This window comes from Aotus nancymaae, unplaced genomic scaffold, assembly GCF_030222135.1.
Source record: "Aotus nancymaae isolate 86718 unplaced genomic scaffold, 86718_ANA_hifiasm-v0.15.2.pri h1tg000010l, whole genome shotgun sequence".
Classification (NCBI taxonomy): Eukaryota; Metazoa; Chordata; class Mammalia; order Primates; family Aotidae; genus Aotus; species Aotus nancymaae.
The window spans coordinates 40,878,065-40,900,336 of NW_026988421.1; the positions used below are offsets into that span (position 1 = coordinate 40,878,065).

At 39.8% G+C, this 22,272-nt stretch overlaps 1 protein-coding gene across 2 annotated transcripts in view; it reads left to right on the top strand.

Moving 5' to 3' along the window:
* The window catches only part of SLC16A12 (solute carrier family 16 member 12), a 98,989-nt gene that overhangs the window by 59,561 nt on the left and 17,156 nt on the right, over positions 1-22,272 (top strand). The window contains exons 2-3 of one of the 2 annotated variants that reach the window (XM_012454746.2): positions 6,819-6,986; positions 14,226-14,471. In XM_012454746.2, coding sequence (XP_012310169.2) covers positions 14,362-14,471 — 110 coding nt within the window. In that variant the 5' untranslated portion in view covers positions 6,819-6,986; positions 14,226-14,361. Of the gene's footprint in view, positions 1-6,818; positions 6,987-14,225; positions 14,472-15,173; positions 15,279-22,272 lie in introns of those variants that run through there. The other variant, XM_064374121.1, reaches the window with a different exon arrangement.

The window sequence follows — 22,272 nt, forward strand, 5'->3', positions numbered from 1 at the left end:
CTGGAGACACAGTGGGGAGTGGGAGCCTCCAGGGTCCCAGCTCTTAGGGAGCTCACACTCTGAGTGCAGAACTGTGCTCTTCTGCCTACACACTCTTGCAAACACCAGTTCTCCATAGTACTCCATGACATGAGGGGTTAATTTCTAGCTGACTGAAATAATGTACTCATTGCCCCTCCCATTTCAAAAGCATGGCGGATGGCAGTGATTACAGAGTGAGGGAAATATTGTGGTATGGACAACAGCACCGTTCTCAATAGTAGGCCCTCTGATGACGAACAAAAAGACTCTGTGAAATGCATCTCAAATTCCCAAGTTCTCCTTTGCAGCGAAGAGGCCTCCGATATAATCTGACTTAATAATACCATACTCTGTAAGAGTATAAAATTAGAATAAAAGAGTTCTGCAAGGCACTGAGTTAGACACAAAAACGTATTCATGGAACTACACAAGTACTGAGCACCAACTTTATGCCAGACACTACACCCAACTTCATAACAGAACCCTGTTACTGCAGAAAATGTAGTTGGGGCAAACTCCTGGTTATGAATTGCACATTCAACAACTCAGAAACAAGCATTTTTCTGATGTTGCCTAGAATCAGTGGCTCTGTGGATCAGGAGCTGAAAGGGTGGGAAAGAATTTTGCTTTCTACTCTCTGCCTTGTATGTGAATCACGAGTTGTACCTTTTTCTTCCTTTCTGTAGACCAAATACCGCATAAATCACTCTGCTGTTTTATTCTAAGTCTTATGTAAAGTGTTCCTGTCCTCAAAGCATCACACACAATGTAGAAGCTTTGGCAGTTTCTTTAGCAAAGGTCAGTGTTTCAGTTTAGTGCCCAAAGGTCTCTGACAAACATCCAAAAATTTCTGGTTGAAGTCAGTAATTATTTACTCCCCTGTTACCAGGATCTGTTTGAGGACTAAGCAGAAAGAAGCAGAAAGGAAAAGTAAGCAAATCAAAAAAAGCAGTCTTAGTCTCTCTTCACCTAGAACAATACATATATATTGTCTCATGCCACATGTGTAATATCATTGAACAATAAAAATAAATAAATCTATTTCCAGTTGAAGGCATCTCCAGGACCCAGAGGCTCTAAGTGGATGAAAACAACTGGGTGCCTGGGCCAGAGACTGCAAGCCTAAGCGGAGAAAGAGGGGTTTCTTTAACTTCCCTCCCACGTTCTGTCCCTTTGGAACTTGCGTTTGCCCCCAGGATAGAAGTCTGTTAAGGCTACCAGCTGGAACCCTTTGCTACACTGCTGTAAAGGCTGTGCAGAAAAATGTTGGAATTCTCTCACACTTGGAAAATTGCCCTTTAATACACAGGATTTCCTCTCCGTTTCCTAGCCATAGGCCAGGATATTAACTGGGGTGGGGTAGAGGCAGATATTTAATTCTTGTTAAGAGGGAGTAATAAAATGTGAAGTGATAGGGAGGCAATCTATCATCCTCTGAATATGTGCAAGAGGCTTATGTTCAGCAACAACGTTTAGCAGATGCCAGGCACTGTTCAGTTGCTGGGGACACAACAACCAACATGACAGTATGGCTTCTACCAAGACACAGCTTAACGGCCAGGGAGAGACAATCGTACGCAGAAGCACAAGCTTTGAAGTTAGACCTTAGACCTGAGGTAGAATCTTGGGTAGAGCATTCCTTGCTTTGTCTATAAAATGGAGATTATAATACCTATCTCACAGGGTTGAGATGAAGATAACATGGAATAACATATATGTAGCAGTGAATTCAGACCCTGGTGGTTGGAGGGCCCCTAAATAGTAATCATTGTTACTGTTATTACTTTGTGGCTTTTTGTGTGTTCCCAGAGTCAGACAATTGAGCTCTAAGTGCTGGCTGGCACCTCTGTGACATGAATGTCATGCTCTGGCGTGCGCTGTTTAGACAGAAGCTGATTGTGTTAAATACTCTTCATTTTCTAGTTACAGTGGCTGATTTTCTTGCTTTGTGAAGATTAGAGTTCTCTGAGAAAGACAGAGTGCTTTCCATGTTTCTTTCAGCTAAATGGCCATTTAAAAACTATTGTTTAAACGTAAACTTCATACTACACTGTCAGTTTTTGTCTTAATAAAACTATAGATAGATTTATTAAAAAAACTACTGACAGTTATTTATGCTTTTATTTCTTATGACTTGAGGGGTTCTCCCTGGTGTAGGCAGAACTTATTTATTTATTAGGCACTGAGTGAGCTCTTATTCTGAACCAGGCAGTGTATTCGCCTGTGTGCATGTGTGTGTGTGTGTGTGTGCACGTGCACACATGTATTTTGTTTGGGTTTGGGTAAAGTGAGAATTAGGGAAAGATGCAAAGGTGACTTGCTCTGGGAGTTAAAGAGCCTAATAGGAGAGAGAGAGACAGGTAAATAGGCAACAAGCATGTATTTGATAAATGCCAGGAAAGGCATACACAGAGATCTCCAAAAACCTGGAAGAGGGAGATACCTGTTTTAAGAGGTAGAAGCGGTGGAATCAGGAGTGATAGATAAGTCAGGTTGGGAAGTGAGGAAGAAAGGAGTTGAAGGTAAAGGGAATAGCATGTAAAATGATAGAAAGCCTAAGTTTTTCAGTGAGTCATAAGAAATTTATAGTATCATAGGATAGGTGGGTGTGGTAGTGATGGGCTGGGAGTGAGGCTGATATTTGGCTAAGGAGATGGTCAAATGAATAGGCTGAATATGGCTTCTGCTGAAGACTTCAAGGACCAGGCAATCCTCAGGCAAACAGATTATGGCTGAGGGCACTGAGTGCCATATTATCTGTATGTTTCCCTCTTGCTTCTACAGAGACAGAAGTAGGTGTCTAGATCAAAGAGCTTCAAATGGGACACACTAAGAGGCAAAAATGTTTTACCCTAAAAGAGTACCTCCCCACTGCAGAGGCAACAGTACAGTTCATTTAGAAATCTTCTCTAGTGAGTTGCAGTAGGGTTGAAACTTACTCATATAACAATATAGATATAAAACAAATTACAACTTCTTTGTTGCTATAATAAATCTAAACTTCTTCATAAGCCTCAATTTTAAATGAAGGCAAGAGTGGGGAGTTTATTTTGCTGTTTTCTTCCTCTCTAAAAAACCTTTGGCTATCCCCAAATTATAAAGATTTTTTTCCCTCTATTTTCTTCTAGAAGTTTTATAGTTTTCTTTTATGTTTACGTCTTCTATCTATAGGTTTTGTATAAGAGTGACAATAAGACTCAATATTTGCCAGGCGTGGTGGCTCACGCCTGTAATCCCAGCACTTTGGGAGGCAGAGGTGGGCAGATCCCCTGAGGTTGGGCAGATCAGCCTGACCAATGTGGAGAAACCCCGTCTCTACTAAAAATACAAAATTAGCCGGGCATGGTAGCACATGCCTGTAATCCCAGCTACTCAGGAGGCTGAGGCAGGAGAATCGCTTGAAGTCAGGAGGTGGAGGTTGTGGTGAGCCAAGATCTTGCCATTGCACTCCAGACTGGGCAACAAAAGTAAAACTCAATCTCAAAAAAAAAAAAAAAGTGACAATAAGACTCAGATTCATTTTTCCCCATATGAATAAATGTATAGGTCTGTATCTGAACTCTCTATTCTGTTCCACTAATCTAATATGCCAATATCACACTGTTTTTATTACTCTGGTTTTAGAATACATCTTGAAATTGGTTAGTATAAGTCTTCAACCTTTGTTCTTTCTTTTAAAAATGATTTTGGCTTTTCTAAGTCATTTACAGTTCCATATAAATTTTAGAATCAGCTTGTCAGTTTCTATTGAAAAAAAAAAAAAAAGACTGCTGGGGCCAGGTGCAGTGACTCATGCCTATAATCCTAGCACTTTGGGAGGCTGAGGCAGGAGGATTGCTTGAGCCTAAGAGTTTGAGACCAGTCTGAGAAACATAGCGAAACCTCATTTCTACAAAAAAATACAAAAATTAGCCCGGTGTGGTGGTACGTGCAAGGGAGCATGAGGGAATGTTTGGGGGTGATGAAAATGTTCTATGTCTGGATTGTGGTGGTTTTGATTACATGAGTGATACATTTGTCAAAACTCGAAATGTAGACTTAAAATGGGCATGTTTTATTGTATGTAAGTTATACCTCAATTTGAAAATGTGTAACAGTCTTTGCAAGTTTAGTATTTTTCATCTAAGATCAGCCTTCTTTGGATATTATTCAGCCAAATCTGAAGTTACTCTGATTATTAGGGTTGTTTCTCCCTTCTCGTGTTTATTCTGCCTTCTTTATGAGTGTTTCTGGTCTAGGGGAAAACTCGTGTGTCCCTCTGGTTGTTTTCTAAGTTCTCATTGGCCCATACAGAGTTTTTCCTAGTATTGGTTACTGGGCATCCTGCTGGTCTCCTGAATATCCATATAAAGTGAAACTCATCTTGTTGCTCTCCAGGTGCTGGCTTCTGTCCTCATTATGTACTTTGTTGGGAACTTATAGTTTGTGTTCTCTGTATGGCCAGGGCCTGGAGGAATTCCCCACCTTGCTTGTTGCAGTTCTTTTTTTTTTTTTTTTTTTTTTTTGAGACAAGGTCTCACTCTGTTGCCCAGGCTGGGGTGCAGTGGCGCAATCTTGGCTCACTGCAACCTCTGCTTACCGGGTTCAAGTGATTCTCCTGCCTCAGCCTCCCTAGTAGAGGTGTGTACCACCATGCCCAGCTAATTTTTGTATTTTTCAGTAGAGACAGGGTTTCACCATTTTGGCCAAGCTTGTCTTGAACTCCTGACCTCGTGATCTGCTCGCCTCAGCCTCCCAAAGTGCTGGGGTCACAGACATGAGCTCCTGCTCCTGGCCTTGTTCTACTTCTTAAGGATCACCTATAATTTCCATTTGGCTCAGCACATTTGCCATGGAATCCCTCTTCCCTTTGCCATGGCCCTGGCTCTCATCTCAGCTATCTTCCATGTCTCCATTGAGAACATGGGAGAATCCCCCCATCACTTCTGTGCCACCTAGGAGGTGAAGGACAGTCAGTGGGAACTCTGTTTCTCTCTGCTTAGACACAAGGGACCAGTGAAGTTGTGTCTTCCCGCAGTTACACACGAGACACATAGTACAGGCCTACTTGTTGGAGCTTCCCCCTCAACTACCTAGGCTGATGGGAAGCTATCACTTCACCATATCACATACCTGTCCTTGGTCAAGACTTAGGGAATAGGAGACATCGTCCCTGAGAAACCTGGGCAGCTCATCACCATTCCTTTAAAATTGGTTTCCCTTTCCTCTCAGGGTGGGCTTCTACTTTCCCTTTCTGTGTGGTTGGAATGTCCTCTATAATACAATCTCATGATTCCTTGCCGTGGATGCGTTTATGCTGGATGGGGTTTATTTCTCATTCCCTACATCATTAGGCTTCTTGACTTAGCCTTAATGACAAGAAGGAACATTTAAAAGAACCTGGCTTATCAGAAAGGGGCAATACATCGAAGATTTTTTTAAAATATTACCTGTAGTATAGGAATATTTTAGAAATGCCTATAAAAACGGAGACTGGGCCGGGCGCGGTGGCTCACGCCTGTAATCCCAGCACTTTGGGAGGCCAAGGCGGGTGGATCACGAGGTCAAGAGATTGAGACCATCCTGGTCAACATGGTGAAACCCCGTCTCTACTAAAAATACAAAAATTAGCTGGGCATGGTGGCGCATGCCTGTAATCCCAGCTACTCAGGAGGCTGAGGCAGGAGAATTGCCTGAACCCAGGAGGCGGAGTTTGCGGTGAGCCGAGATAGCACCATTGCACTCCAGCCTGGGTAACAAGAGCGAAACTCCATCTCAAAAAAAAAAAAAAAAAAAAAAAAGGAGACTGGCAAATTTCATAATTCCTAAGCAGTAACAAAGAGGAATTGTCTCCACCTTTAAAGAGTTATTAAGTAATAACAAAGAGTAGAGTTTTTAGAGTTTACTAAGAGTGCTTACCTCTACCAGGTAACTTACATATAACTGAAGGTGTAGTGAATAGTCATCTGGTTAGGAAGACAGACATCAGTAATTCAACATCCTGATTTTATTAATGAGGAAATAGCAGCAGTGAGGAAGTGATTCATACAGAGTCACTGGGACTCAGCCCAAATGCCCACGCTTGGTATTTTTTCATCATACCCTTTCTCTTTTGTGGCTACAGACAAATTTACAAGGTAAGAGTACTACTAAAGGTAAAGGTGCTGGAAATAGGAGTCAAGGAAAGAAAGAACAAGAGAAAGCCAATACTGGGGTCTTCCAAAGGAAGTGGCTCCAGGAATATACTTTCCTTTGTTCTAGTTGCTTACTGACTATAAGAAATTTGTCGGTTTTCTGCTGATAAAAGGAATCTCTCCAGAAAACTACTGTGGGCAACACAAAAGAGTTGCTCCACAAATGGAATGCTTTACTGCAAGGTTACTGAATATTAGCAGGAATTTTTTTTTGCAAATGATTATTTTTTAAAGCAAAGAGGATAAGGTGAAATTGAGACTATATCTCAACTTACACTGTAAGGAGTAATCTTAGAAGAACATCATCATGTAGTGTTTATTTCATCCCAGAATTTTTTTCTGAAGCCAGAATGGGATGTAGAATACTTTTGCATTTGATGAGTAGAATTCATCAGTGGTTGATGTCAAAATAATATGAATCAGAGGCTGATTAGTAAAATGAAGAGTTGCAAGATGGTAAATGCTTCTCAAGCTTACAGTTTTAGACTGGGGTGCAGTGGCATGATCTCAGTTGACTGCAACCTCCTTCTTCTGGGTTCAAGCAAGTCTCATGCCTGAACCTCCCAAGTAGTTGGGATTATGGCGTGTGTGACCACACTGGGCTAATTTTTGTATTTTTTGTAGAGACAGGTTTTCACCATGTTGACAAGGCTGGTCTCGAACTCCTGACCTCAAGTGATCTTCCCACTTCAGCCTCCGAAAGTGCTGGGATTACAGATGTGAGCCACCACACCTGGCAGCAATACTATTAACTTAACAAAAGGACTGCCCATTATGTTTGTCTAATATCAGGTGGGTTAATTATTTACAAGAATGCTCAGGCTAATGTTGTGGGAGAACTGCAGGCTGCTTCAAAGTCTCTAGGAAACAAGGTTCGCCCTGTCTAACCTGCACATCTCTTCTGAATACGTATAAATCTATTAAATGACTGTCTGAAAGACACTCACACGTGTTGTTTTATGAACAGCCATATAGCCTTGTGATAACCTTGTCAGCTTCTCCCTCCTTCCTTTTGTCATGGTCACTCACATGAATGGTGCTTAAGCATTAGCATTGCTTGGACATCTTGTTGATAGAAATGCCAATAACAATTTTGAAATATCAGGGCAGATGGACAAGTGCACTACCCAAAGTCAGCCAAAGCTACTTGTCTCCATTTACACTGACATGCAGTGTTGTCATGGGAGTCCTCTCACTTCTCTCTGAGAGAGAGGGTGCTAGGCATGAAATGTACTATAAACGTGACTCACATGGCTGTTTAAAAAGCTTTGATTTATGTTAGCACATTATGGGCAGAAGTTGAAAATCTTACGGCCTCCAGGAGCCTGGCAGGTGAAGCACACAGGAACTGTCAAAAGTCTGCCTACACCTGTTTCACCATTGAGGAAGAGGGAAAGATAGCGTTTATCTCTGAGGGTTGTGAGGATCAAGTGTGTTTATTCATGAGAAATTGTTACTAACATTATTGCATACAGATGTTGGCAGAGAGGCTGTTTCTCCCTACCCTCATGGGACACAGTCCCATGAGGATGTTCCTATTCCCGTGGTATTACCCAGGTTGATTCTGTGACTTACAACAGAACTTGGTTAATCATGCTATCACCATCTTGGGATGATTATCTAAATGTTTTACTTGGATTTATACAATTGCATTTTTGAGTTATCTTCCCAAATCAGTTCTTAACCTATTACATGTGGATATGCCAAAGAGAGGATGTTCACCTAGAACAAATAAGGGAATCATGTGAGTTTCGCAGCAGCAAAATGAAAATTAATGATCCTTAATATTTTTGTAAAGAAATAGAATGTTTTATTTTGCCAGGGGCTTGTTGCCTACAGTGTTTCTCTACTGAATAATCACCTCATTTTCAATGTGCCACATCAATAAATGATAGTTATTTTTAGTCCTTGAGAAACCGTACAAAAGAGATTTTTGTATTCACTGCAGGAAAAAGGCTGAAATCTCTACTTAAGAAAATTATATGTAAAATATTTAACACAGTTTTGGAAATGAATAATAACTTAATCATACCAGCTCAGTTATATTTCTTTTTACATATTCTTCCTACTCTTTGTGACAATTACAAGCATACAACTTTTACATAAGCTTTACATAGCTTCCCTCACAATGTATATAAGGGTCTTTTTGCTTAACATTGCATCATAAACATTTTCCATATTACGATATTATCTTTCTGTTTATAAGTGTAATGAATTGTATACTGTTTCATCTGTTGAACATGTCACAATTCTCAGACACTTCCTAGTTGTTAAATATTTCTGTTTTACATATTATGGTTAATGCAGCTATTATTTTTTGCCCATAGTGGCTTCTCTTACATTATTTTCTTAGGATGGCCTCCCAGAAACAGAACTGCCATTGAAAGAACGTGGATACCTTTCTAATGCGTGATCCATCACATTATGTTGCTTTTTAAAGGGGCTGTGGTACAGCTCTGGCTGTTTCAGTATTCTTTCACAGCATAGGGCAGAACTAACTAAGGATGGTCCTTATACTGGATGTTTATAGGTAGGTGGATTTATAGTTTTACACTGGAAAGCTACTTAACCTTGGGAGTTATTTAAATGGAAAAGTCTAAGAAGAAGCTAGAACTCATATACGAAGGCAGAAGTTTCTAAGTTGTGCCTTTTTTACTGGTACAACTGATTGTATCACATCATAACACTTGGCAGCTAATTGTGTCCAATTGGTCAGTTATTCCATTGTGTGTGTTTGTCACGGGTGTAGGTAGACACTTGAATACTGGTTCTATTGGAATTGAGAGAAAGAGAGGATGCTAGGCATAAAATGTACCATAAACATGACTCACATGGCTGTTTAAAAAGCTTTGATTTATGTTGGCACAGTATGGGCAGAAGTTGAAAATCTTCCTGCCTCCAGGGACCTGGCAGTGAAGCACACAGGAACTGCACACAAATGTGTGCAGGACAGGGTGTCAGGGTTGGGGGAAAGTGGAAGCGCAGGCCTTGTCTGAAAGGGGTCACTGCTGCTTGGCCCCGTCTGATGGCTGCTACAAGGGAATGCAGCCCAGCATCTTTTTAGGGCTTGCAATTTTTCAAAAGAATTGGAAATTTGGATAGTATCTGATAGTTATAAGTGCCAACTAAGGTAAACATTTAAAAAACACTGTAGGCATAATAAAAGTGTCCTGAAGCTTGATTTGCTCATTGCTGCTGGTTTGTGGGTATTCTCATTGGACTGTAACTATGATTCTGTGAAGTAGACATAAGGTAATTTTCTGTACAAACAAGGAAGCTGAGGCTCAGAAGCCATTATTCAACAGTTTATGAACTGCCTGTCCCACTAGGATGTGAGCTTCATGAAAGCAGGGTATTGTCTCTTTCCTGCAATACTCATAGCCCAGCTCCTAGAATAGTTTTTGGTGCACATTGGACACTCAATTAATAGCTATTGAATTAATGAGCGATGAACAAATAAAAATAATTTAAATCACATGGCAAATAATATCTACATTTTTGTGTCACATATTCCTCATGTTTTTTCTCATTTTGATATATACAACATTTTGTGAAAGTAATCTTATTACCTCCATTTTATGGTTAAGTAAACTGAGCCTCAGAGACACAAAGTAATTTGCTTGAATTCATGTAACTCATAAGATGGAGAATCAGAACCCAGATCTTCCTTGGATTGCTGGTTCGTGTCGCTGTTCCACAAAGCCACTCAGCCACCATAGTCATAAATATCCATATCACCCCATCCTCCCAAATATTGGCATTTTATTCTGCAGATTAGTGTAACATATCTCTCTAGAACAAGTCTGCAAAATTTCTCTGTAGAAGGCCAGATACTAAATATTTTAGGCTTTGTGAGCCACATTTTCTCTGTTGCAAGTACTCTAATTGCCACTGCAGCCTGAAAGCAGCCAAAGGCAAATGTAAATAGGTGTGCAAATGCAAATGTGTATGGTTGTGTTCCAATAAAATTTTATTTACCAAAAGAGGCAGCTGCCAGATTTTGCTTGAGGATAGTAGTTTGCCAACCTCTGCCTTAGAAGACAGACAAATTACTTTATGGTTAAGTTGCTAAACTCTTTCTTAGTCTTTGGCTTGCCTTAGTATTTCATAGCAGTGTTTGCTGTGTACACCTTAAATTACTCTGAAGTTGCAGTGGTGTGCTAGTAAATGTTTAACAACTGGTTCTCTCAGGGGATCTAAAAAGTTTTGCTGTGTAGCTTACCCATTTATGATTCCTGTGGTATAAATACTCCCACCATGGTCAGTTTCAAGTCACCAAAGTGACATCACTGAACATGGTGTGGGATGACATGCAGTTGGAGCTAATGTGTAGGTTTGGATTCTTTTGTTAGAAGTGACAGAAATCTCAACTAATCCCAACAATAAGTAGAATCTAAAAAGAAAAAAAGTAGAATCTATTATGTTGCCTAACAGGCTAGAGAGGGTGACTGCAGAATTGGTTAATTCAGTAGCTCGGCGACAACATTGAAGGTCCCAGGTTATTTTCATCTGGGTCTTGGCTCATTGACTGTCCTCAAGCTAGCGTCCTTCATAGTTAAGAGTTGGCTTCTACAGATCCAGGTATGACATCCAGAATCTATAAGAAGAGGGGCTTGTTTCTTCTTCATGTCTTTTCTTAAGAACAAGGAAATGTTTCCCAGAGGACTTCTCTTCATAGCTCATTGGCTAGAATTACTTCCCATTCTGTGCCTCATCACTGACTGACATGGGAATGGGAGACCAATCCAAACCCATTCCCTGAACCAAGGGACTGGGCCCAGATGGCCACTGGAGACAGCAGATAGAGTTGGATCCAAACAAAGCCAGGGTTATGATGGAATAGAGGAAGAGATGGACTACCAGCTCTGTCTGCTCCAGCAGGCTGTGTGTGAAAGCAAAAATACAGGTATGGCAGATCTTTTAAATTAAGAGTTTTTCCTTGAGTGTTTCATTGTGGGGAAGAAAGTAGATGACTGTTAAAGCTACTTATTTATGACTCAAAGTTATATTTTGGAGAAACTTATTCTGAAGCTCCAGAGTGTTAGAGACACCTTTAGAGGGTTAATTTTGCTCTGAAATTCCATGGCTGGTCAAGTCAGTGACCAAGCATGGTTCAGGGAAATACCAATGGTACCACTTAAAGAATTGCATTTATAGCTACGTCAGGCTGTAATTCACATCATCCTCCTGGTGTGTCATCAGCAAGAATTATGTGTATAATTAGACAAAAATGTCTATGAATTTATACCAAGGAATAAGGAAATGTAGTAGAAGCAGTACAGGACATTGGTTAGGAAAACTGGCCTTGCAATCAGATCAGGCTTCATAGCCCATTTTTGCTGCTTCGTTATATAAAAAATAATAAGGCAAATTACTTAACCTCTTTAACTTGAGTTTCTTTACCTATAAGATAAGGTTAAAAAATACCTACTCTTTTTTGTTCTTGTAAGGATTAAATGAGATACTGTCTATAGTGATGCTTGCTAGGAACTTGGCCTGTGGCAAGTGCTTTGTAAACAGCAGCTCTATATCATTGTTATTTCACTTAGCCCCAACAGCAGTATTTTGGCTATTACTAATCACCAGGCCAGTGTTTAGCAATATTATCATTTCCAATAATAACTTTTATTTTTCTCTTTGTCAATAGGTTTAGTATTTATTCCAGTATTGGTCTCCCAATACTTTTGATATTATAGATGTATAATTTCAGTATAAAATTATAAATCTATAATTTATAATTATAGATTTATAATTTCAGTTGTCCACTTGATCACCTTTGTCAGTCTCCCCAAAGTCATGGAATGGTTAACAGGATGAAGATCGAGGCCTAAGGCTTCAAAGAGAGCAAACCTAAGTGATACGTGTGGGAATCACTCTTTTTACCTCAGCCTCTCCACTCAGCTTTCTATGCACTCTCTGAAATCACAAGCCACCAGTTTGTTCCAGTGGCTTCAAAGATGCACATTTACCAATTTCTGTTGTAAGCCATTTTCTTGAGAAAGTGGTGGTCTTAAAGTAAATGTTTTTTTTATTAGACAATTTGTTTTGCCCATAACTTATCAGGTGGTACATAGTCTTTGTTCGTCAAATAATCCATACATCGTCATAGTTGAAATGACATTTCATTTAATTAATGTTAAGATTTCTTCCAGTGATCACAACAAAATTATAAAAGCAACTGGGTAATTAGTTCAATTCTGTAGAAAAAGTAGGTGTTGAAACTCTTCTTTTTCCTCTCAAAAAATTCATCCCTGACTCTAATTTAGCAGCCTGTTTGACAAGCCGTGGAATACCTTAAGAAGTACCTTATCTCACAGTTTCTGCAGGGCCCGAATCCAGAAATAGCTTAGCTGGGTCCTTGGCTAAGGGTATCACAAAGCTGCAGTCAGGGTGTCAGTGAGACTGTCCTTAACTGGAGGCTCAATTTAGGGGAAAATCTGCTTCCAGACTCACTTGGGATGTTGGCGAAGAAACGAAAAACAAAAGACCCTGAGATCTTCAGGTTTTCTTGCTGTCTGTTGGAGGCTGCCCTCAGCATCTACAGGCTATCCACAGTTCCCTGCCAAATGGCTTTCTCCTAGGTGTGCAGCATGGCAGTTTGCTTCTTCTAGGACAGTGAGAGGGTGAGAGTGACTATCAGGCCTGAGTCTTATGTAATATGACGTGATTACGAGAGTCAGGTTCCATCACAGGTGCCATATTCTGTTGGATAGAAGCAAGTCACAGGTCCTCCCATGGTCAAGGGAAGGGATTACGTAAAGATGCGAACAACCAGAGCCGGGACCACAGGGGTACCTTAGAGCCTGCCCACCACAAGGAACTTTGTGTATTGTGACCACTACTGAATCCTTAGTGCCCTAAAATGGTGCCTGACACATGTTAGGGATTCAGTAAATATTTGCAGTTGAATGAATGAATGAATGAATGCAGATATTACTTCCTTGAAGTATGTATTGCTAATTTTTTTTTCCAAGCCTGTGGCTTACCTTTTGGTTTTGTCTATTAATCACATGTTTTAATACAGAAATGTCGAATTTTAATTTAGACAAATTAACAATTTTTAAAATCTTGGTCTCAGGGAGTTCTCTTATCTAGAGAGCAGATCAATATTTGCCTATATTTTCACCTAGATTTTTAACTACTTTATTTTTCTACATTTATCAATTTATCTGGAAGGTCAAGAGCTAAATGGAGAGTTGGACAGAATGTGGTGAATAATACTTTTCTTCTTCACTGATTTTTAAAATTTTATTTAGATTATATTAAAATATTATATAATAGCTTCTGGCTCTCTACTTTGTCTCATTTATTTGTCATTCTCTTCTTACTTCAATTACACACTTAAACATTATAGCATTTTAAAAAATGCCAAGAAGTTGCTGTCAGACTCATTCAGTATAATAATTAGGCTATGGAATAAGCCGTTGTAATGGAGAGACTCCAAAATACAGAGGCACAAATAAAATGGGTGCTTGTTTATCTTTTGTGTAACAGTGAAGAGATGTGCAGAGTCCAGAGTAGGAGGGCAGATCTCCCCAGAGTCATCTGAGGACCCAGGCTGCTTCTGTCTTATAGCACTGCCAGCCCCTAGACTGATACCCTGGTCTGTGTGGTTTAAGTGGTTTCATATCCACATCCATCTTCCAGTCTGTCGGAAGAGGGTGCTGGAAGTTCTTGAAAAGTACCTTTGCCTTTGAGTTGATGAACCAGATGTGGCACACATGACTTCTGCTCACATCCCTTTCATGGAGACTACACTTTATTGCCACAGCTATCTTCAAGAGAGGCTAGGGAAAAATGGTATCAAATAGAGTAGACATGCATTTGACTAAAATTTGAGAGGTTCTATTATGTTTTTAAAAAAGCAAGCACATACCAAGAACAACAAATGGTCTGCCTCAGTCTAGTATTCATAGTTAACAAATAATCATATTTAATAGGAAAGTAATGATCAATTTTTACCAAGTGAAAAAAAAATCAACCTTTGAACATAGCAAAAAGGTATAAATATGTCCTGATTTTTGGTTTTAGATGCCGAGTAACCCATGTGCCAGGTAGCACTCTATGCCAACCTTGAATGCCAACAGGAAGTCACTTGACAGCAAACTCTTCGAACATCATAACTTAGTTGTTGGAGCAACCTGGAAAAGAAGAAAAAAGAAAAGCCATGGCAAAAGTAAATAGAGCTCGGTCTACCTCCCCTCCAGATGGAGGCTGGGGCTGGATGATTGTGGCTGGCTGTTTTCTTGTTACCATCTGCACCCGGGCGGTCACAAGGTAGGTAGAATTTTCTTCTTCACTTACTAAGATGACCTGGCCTCTCCCTCCCTCCCTCCCTCCTTTCCTTCCTTTCCTTCCCTCCCTCCCTCCCTCCCTCCTTCCTTCCTTCCTTCCTCTTTCTCTCAATCTCTCTCACTCTTTCTTTTGTCTAGCTCTGTCACCAGGCTGGCATGCAGTGGTGCGGTCTCAGCTCACTGCAACTTCTTCCTCCCTAGTTCAAGCAATTCTCCTGCCTCAGCCTCCCAAGTAGCTGGGATTACAGGCATGTGCAGCCATGCCCAGCTAATTTTTGTATTTTAGTAGAGATGAGGTTTCACCATGTTGGCCTTGATGGTCTCGATCTCCTGATCTCGTGATCCACCCACCTCGGCCTCCCAAAGTGCTGGGATCACAGGCGTGAGCCACCGCAACCAGCCTGTTTCTGAATCCATCATTGTGAAGGTGTGTGTGTGTGTGTGTGTGTTTCCATTGACTGCTCAAGTATCAAGTATCTTTTTCTTTGCAAAGTATGTGATTCTCTGGCACTTACGAGTCCCTGATAGTGGTGTTTTCTATAATATCTGGTACTTAAACCTGGAGTCTTAGGACATTTTTAGACCAATGCTGTGACTATTCCAGCCATTCATTTTCATAAGCAGCTCCAGAGATGTGGAAATAATGTAACATGTATTTCTTTTTCACTCTTCATTAATATGAAACATTTAAAACTCATCACATATGAAATAACATGGGAAATGTCCTACAGTATTTTCATAATGAAATCAATTTTCTGAGGATTTTATTGGCAACTGCACACCTGGAAAGGTAAGTTAGCTAAAGCTGGCATAGCTCCAGGGGAGGGTAATATCATTTCTGCAAGTCTGTTTCTCCAGAATTTTTAAATCTGTCATTTTGATGATAAGTATAAGTTAAGATTGATTTTATTCATTAAAGTTTTACAAAGCTGATAGGATGTGTGATCTATATTTCATAAATCAAGAAAAACACTATGGGCAAACTGATGGCAAGAGATTATCATCATAATGGTGTGATGTGGCTTTAAGTCTAGGGATGAGGAAAAGGGGTGCCAGATGACAAGAGTATGATCATAAAGTTTACAGTGGATATGTGAACATATCACACAGTTAATCTTACACAGGGTTAGGGTATATATGCAACCAAGGCCAAAATAATCCTGGAAAACTCCTTGGCTCTCTAGGGCTCACTGAGCCTTGGAAGCTTAAAACCTAGAATTTAAATTATTTTGCTTTATTTTGCATTGTGGCTGTTGTGGTGAAGGCTGACTTCTAGGTTGAAGGAGAGCGAAAGCATAGATACAGGGATTCTCTCGTTCTTGCCTGCTGTCTTCTCCTTTTTTCTTTTCTCCAAGGTCACAGTGTTGAATATGTTTAAGTAAGATGCATGTACATTAGGACTCATCCATCTCATTTATATTTGGAGTAAATATGCATTGGAAACCTACATGTGTTAGCTCTTTCCTCTATAAGTGCTTTCATTCAAATAGAAATCTTTATTTCTCTCCTCTGTCAGCAGACCCTTACAAGGAAGTAATTTGGCCTAATTATTTGATGGCATCATCAATACAGGCATCAATATTCCTCCCATAACAAAGATACAATGCAGGATAGAACAAGATGTTTATATTTGCTACAGTAAGGGTTGATTGATTATGTGTCATAATAAATTACAGATTTGTTTAAAATAATATAATTGATGCTGAGTGATTTTACACTGTTGGTGGGAATATAAATTGGTTCAATCATTGTGGAAGACAGTGTGGTAATTCCTCACAGATCTAGAGCCAAAAATACTATGAAATGTGATTCTTTTTTTTTGAGATGGAGTCTTGCTTTGTCACCCAGGTTAGAGTGCAATGGCGCAATCTTGGCTCGCTGCAACCTCCACCTTCTGGGCTCAAGTGATTCTCCCACTTTGGCCTCCTGAGTAGCTGGGATTACAGGTGTCTGCCACCACACCTGGCTAATTTTTGTATTTTTAGTAGAGATGGGGTTTCACCATATTGGTCAGGCTGGTCTCGAACTCTTGACCTCAGTGATCCACCCACCTCGGCCACCCAAAGTGCTGGGATTACAAGCATGAGCCACTGCGCCCAGCTGAAGTGTGATGCTTTTCTTTTTAAAAAAATTATACTTTAAGTTCTGGGACACAAGTGCAGAACATATAGATTTGTTGCATAGGTATACATGTACTATGGTGATTTGCTGCACCCATGAACCTGTCATCTACATTAGGTATTTCTCTTAATGCTATCCTTCCCCTAACCTCCCACCCCTAACAGGCCCCGGTGTGTGATATTCCCCGCCCCATGTCCATGTGTTCTCATTGTTCAACTCCCACTTATAAGTGAGAACATGTGGTGTTTGGTTTTCTGTTCTTGTGTTAGTTTGCTGAGGATGATAGTTTCTGGCTTCATCCATGCAAAGGACATGAACTCATCCCTTTTCCGTGGCTGCATAGTATTTCGTGGTGTATGTGTGCCACATTTTCTTTATCCAATTTATCATTGATGGGCTTTTGGGTTGCTTCCAAGTCTTTGCTATTGTGATCAGTACTGCAATACACATATGTGTACATGTGTCTTTATAGTAGAATGATTTATAATCCTTTGGGTATATATCCAGTAATGGGATTTCTAGGTCAAATGGTATTTCTGGTTCTAGATCCTTGAGGAATTGCCACACTATCTTCCACAATGGTTGACCTAATTTACACTTTCACCAACAAATGGAAAACATTCCAAGCTCATGGATAGAAAGAATCAATATTGTAAAAATGGCCATACTGCCTGAAGTAATTCATAGATTCAGTGCTATCTCCATCAAGCTACCATTGATTTTCTTCACAGAATTAGAAAAAAACGACTTTAAGTATTTCATATGAAACCCAACAAGAGCCCGTATAGCCAAGATAATCCCAATTAAAAAGAACAAAATTGGAGGCATCACACTACCTAACTTCAAACTATACTACAAGGCTACAGTAACCAAACAGCATGATACTGGCACCAGAACAGATATATAGATCAATGGAACAAAGCAGAGGCCTCAGAAATAACACCACACATCTTCAACCATCTGATCTTTGACAAACCCGATGAAAACAAGCAATGGGGAAAGGATTCCCTATTTATTAAGTGGTGGTGGGCCACATGTTCTCACTCATAAGTGCATGTTGAACAACAAGAACACATGGACACAGGGAGAGGAATATCACACACTGGGGTCTGTTGGGGGGTGGGGGGACTAGGGGAGGGATAGCAGGGGGTGGGGGTGTTGGGGAGGGAAAACGTTAGGAGAAATACTTAATGTAGGTGATGGGGGGGATGGATGCAGCAAACCACTATGGCATGTATATACCTATGTAACAATCCTGCATGATCTGCACATATACTCCAGAACTTAAAGTATAGTTAAAAAAAATAAATGATATTGGGAAAACTGGCTAGCCATATAGGAAGTGTGATTCTTAAGAGGACCTCTGTAAGAGGAATTGGGAGACAATCATCCCTTTAACATTGTGATTTCTCATCACTGATATGACAGCTCCCTGGCCATTAAGAGGTCTGGATTATGAGTCTATAATATGAGTCTATAAAACTTAACCTATATTATGAGTCTTGTGTTCTGGGTTTGAGGAAGTCATGGAGTTAAAAGGAATCCCTTTCATCTTGGTCCTTCATGTATAAGCTTCCATCCTTCCCATGATGAGGGAGTTCTGGAAGTGGGCACAATGCTTTAGAAGGAGGGATCATACTGGAATCTTGAGTATTCATGACAAAGTTGCACTTTTGTGGAGCTGCCCGTAGTGCTTTTGGTTGAGAGACTAAGATAAGTCTCCCAATCACATTGTCTCATGTGAACCTTGTGATTTCTTCACCCTCTATTTAAGAGATTAGGACACTAATGCTCAGAAAGATTGACTTGCCTACATTTGTTTTTGTCTAGTAGGACAGACCTGGACTGGAATTCTTTTTTTTTCTTCTCATCTTGTTTATTTGTCATTGTACATACAGTCATAATCCATCGACTCTTGAAACACACACACACACACACACACACACACACGCCCACAAACACAGAAACCACTATTATTTTTTCCAATACATAACTAGTTTCCTAACCTATTCTCATACATACACCACACTTCTGCTTGCCCCTCAATACGCACTACACACACAGGCATACACACACACACACACACACACACACACATATACACACATGCAAACTCTGCAGCTTATCCTTTAGAACAGCTGTGTATTACAAGACATAAGTTTTTTTAAACAGCTGCCTTGGTTGTGGGAGTCATTGTCTTAACATGGGCAACCTCTTAGTATACAAGGAGCTGTCATTCAGCAATGCGAAGTCATAGTACCAAGGAAATAAATGTCTCCAAATTCCTCTGACAGAGGTCCCCTTAAGTATCACACTTCATTTGGATATGTACCATTTCATATATTCATTAGTCATATTTTTTCTTCTAAGAATTGCCATATCAAACTTTTGCCTGTATTTCTTTGGATTTCTCTGCTTGTTTTCTTATACTTGCTCTATAGAAACACTTTATATATTAAGGAGGTCAACCATTTGTAAGTGTGTGTGTGGGTGCCCAAATAAATAGTTTTCCCTACTTTGAAAAAACAAACAAAAAAAGAATCATAGTTCATGGTATTTCTAGTTCTAGGTCTTTGAGGAATCGCCACACTGTCTTCCACAATGGTTAATTTATATTCCTGCGAAATGTGTAAAAGTGTTGCTATCTCTCTGCAGTCCCACCAGCATCTGTTGTTTCTTGACTTTTTAATAATCACCATTCTGTCTGGTGTGAGATTGTATCTCATTGTGGTTTTGATTTGCATTTCTCTAATGATCAGTGATGTTGTGCTTTCTTCATATGTTTGTTGGTCGCATAAATGTCTTCTTTCCAGCAGTGTCGGTTCATGTCCTTTGCCCACTTTTTAATGGGGTCGTTTGTTTTCTTTTCTTGTAAATTTGTTTAAGTTCCTTGTACACTCTGGATATTAGACCTTTGTCAGATGGACAGGTTGCAAAAATTTTCTCCCATTCTGCAGGTTGTCTGTTCACTCTGATGATCGTTTCTTTTGCTATGCAGAAGCTCTTTAGTTTAATTAGATTCCATTTGTCAATTTGTGCATAGAAATACCATTTGACTTAGCAATACCATTATGGAGTATACACTCAAAGGAATATAAATAATTCTATTATAACATAAACATGTATGCACACATATGTTCAGTGCAGCCCTATTCACAATAGCAAAGACATGGAATCAACCCAAATGCCTATCAGTGATAGACTGGATAAAGATAATTTGGTACATATACACCACGGAGTACTATGCAGCCATAAAAAGGAATGAGATCATGTCCTTTGCAGGGACATGGATGTAGCTGGAAGCCATTATCCTCAGGAAGCTGACACAGGAAGAGAAAACCAAACATTCTGTGTTCTCAATCATAAGTAGGAGCTGAACAATGAGAACAAATGGACACAGGGAGGGGAACAACACACACTGGGGCCTGTCTGGGGTGGGGAGTGGGAGGAGGGAGAACATCAGGAAAAATAGCTAATGCATGCTGGGCTTAACACTTAAGTGATGGGTTGATAGGTGCAGCAAACCCCCATGGCTCACATTTATCTATGTAACAAATCTGTACATCCTGCACATGTAACCCAGAACTTCAGATAAAATTTAAAAAAATTAAAAAATCACACTTCATGTGTAATTGCAGGCTATTCTGTCCATTGATTGGCCACTTAAGTTGGAGTTGATACTTAAAAAGCAATGTTTGGTGCAAATATCCAAAACCTTGTCCCCACTCCAGGTTTGAGACCTATTTTTCTCTAAGTCTACTGGGTCTAAATCAACTTAGTTACAATATATGTCTAGAATCTTATGGGATTGTGGAGCTCTTTCAAACTCTCTTAACAATAGTTGAATTCCCATAAATAATTGCTCACTTTAGCTGAGCACTTACATTGTGCTTGTTGGCATCTTCAAGCATTTTTTTTTTTATGAATTAAATCCTTTAATCCTCATAACACACAACAGTTAAAGAACATGTCTAAGGTCCCATGGTTAGTAAGTGGCAGAATTTTAGCCACTAGGCTGCACTGCCCAGTAGATCAATTCTTGTATTGACTTAGTGGATAACTTTCTCAACCAGAGAAAAATCTTTATGAAATGCCAGATGTTGTCAGCACTCACTGTATAGAAGCCAGAGCAAAATTTTACAGCAGAGTAAAGATTGGCAAGATTGAGACAGCAAGCATGTTGCCCACTCGGGAGAAGCTATCTTTGAGAGTGTCATTTCATAACAGGTGACACTTGGTGATAACTTTGTTTCCACATTCTTATGAACAGAGCCTACAAACCCTGAAAGTTATTAGGAGTCATTTGCTACTGCAGCATAATCCAGCCCATTCTGACTGATACAGTCCTGTTTACCAAAATGCTTATTTTAGAGATGAGGAAACTGAGGCCCTGAGGGATTAAGAAGTTTATCAAAAACTCTCAGTTACCTAGGGTGAGGATCAGGGATCAGAACCCTGCTCCCCTGTAATTGCCCAAATATTCCAAAGAACAACCAAAATAACAAACATAATTTCTGGAGTGAGATGCTCACATGCTCCCAATAAAATTTCATTTATTTAAGATCATGAAACTACTACTTGAAAAGTTCTGTGGTGCTTTTCCCCTTTGAGAACAGATAAGAAGTGACACAGTATTCTTCCCATATTTCATGAATGTCACAATCATTCAGAAGCCTGTATGTGGTTATTAGAAAGTTTGCCTTTGTTAAGCCTGCTTGCATGTTTAGACAAGAATTTCAGGTATTAATTTTGATTTCTGTATATCTAAAGTTTGACTTATATGACTAATTAAGTCATATAAGAAAACCAGCAGGCAGAAAACAAAGCAAGCTTTTAAAAAAGTGACAAAGGACAGACATGATTACACAAATACTAAGTCCTGAAAACAACTTAGTGAAAAGAAGAGATTATGATTTATAATTTGAAAACATCATCATCTGGGGCCCTTTTCTCTTAGACATCATGTGTTCCTCTTACATCTCCAGCTCTGCATCGCCATCTGTGGATTTATTTGCTCAGCTTATAACACTCATTTTGTTCACATCCCTACTTTACCTCACCTAGCCACACATTCCTATCTAACTACCATCCAGTCTTCCTCCTTCTTTCCTTTCTCATTCATAGTTATTGAAGTTTGCTACTCAACCATTTTCACATCCTTGTCTTATAGTCACTTCCTCTACCAACTTTAATCCTTCCTCCCTCCCTTCCTCCTTTCCTTCCTTCCTAACTTGCTCCCCTTATGAACACCAAGTACATGACAGGTAGTATACTAGATACTTGGGATTCAGTGTGAGATAAGACAGATATGGTCTTTGCTGTCACAGGTTAACAGTCTAGTGAATATAAACAAATGCAAAGGGAATTGCCACACAGTGTGATAAATGTCCAGCATGTAGTTGAAACACATAAAAGTGGAAAAAAGAGAGACTTGAGTGGTCATGGACACCTTCCTGGAGGACTGAACTATTGAGACTAAAGAATGTGGGAGTTGGGAGAGCACACAAGAAAGCCTCTTGGGGCACGTAGACACTTCTTTCCCTGTCCTCAAGCTTATTATGTTGTAGAGGTCACACACTTACCTGATACTGGCTTTGAGTCTTAATTGAACTCCCTTGAATCATGGGTCTAGCAGAATGCTATGCCTATGGGACATCTCTAAC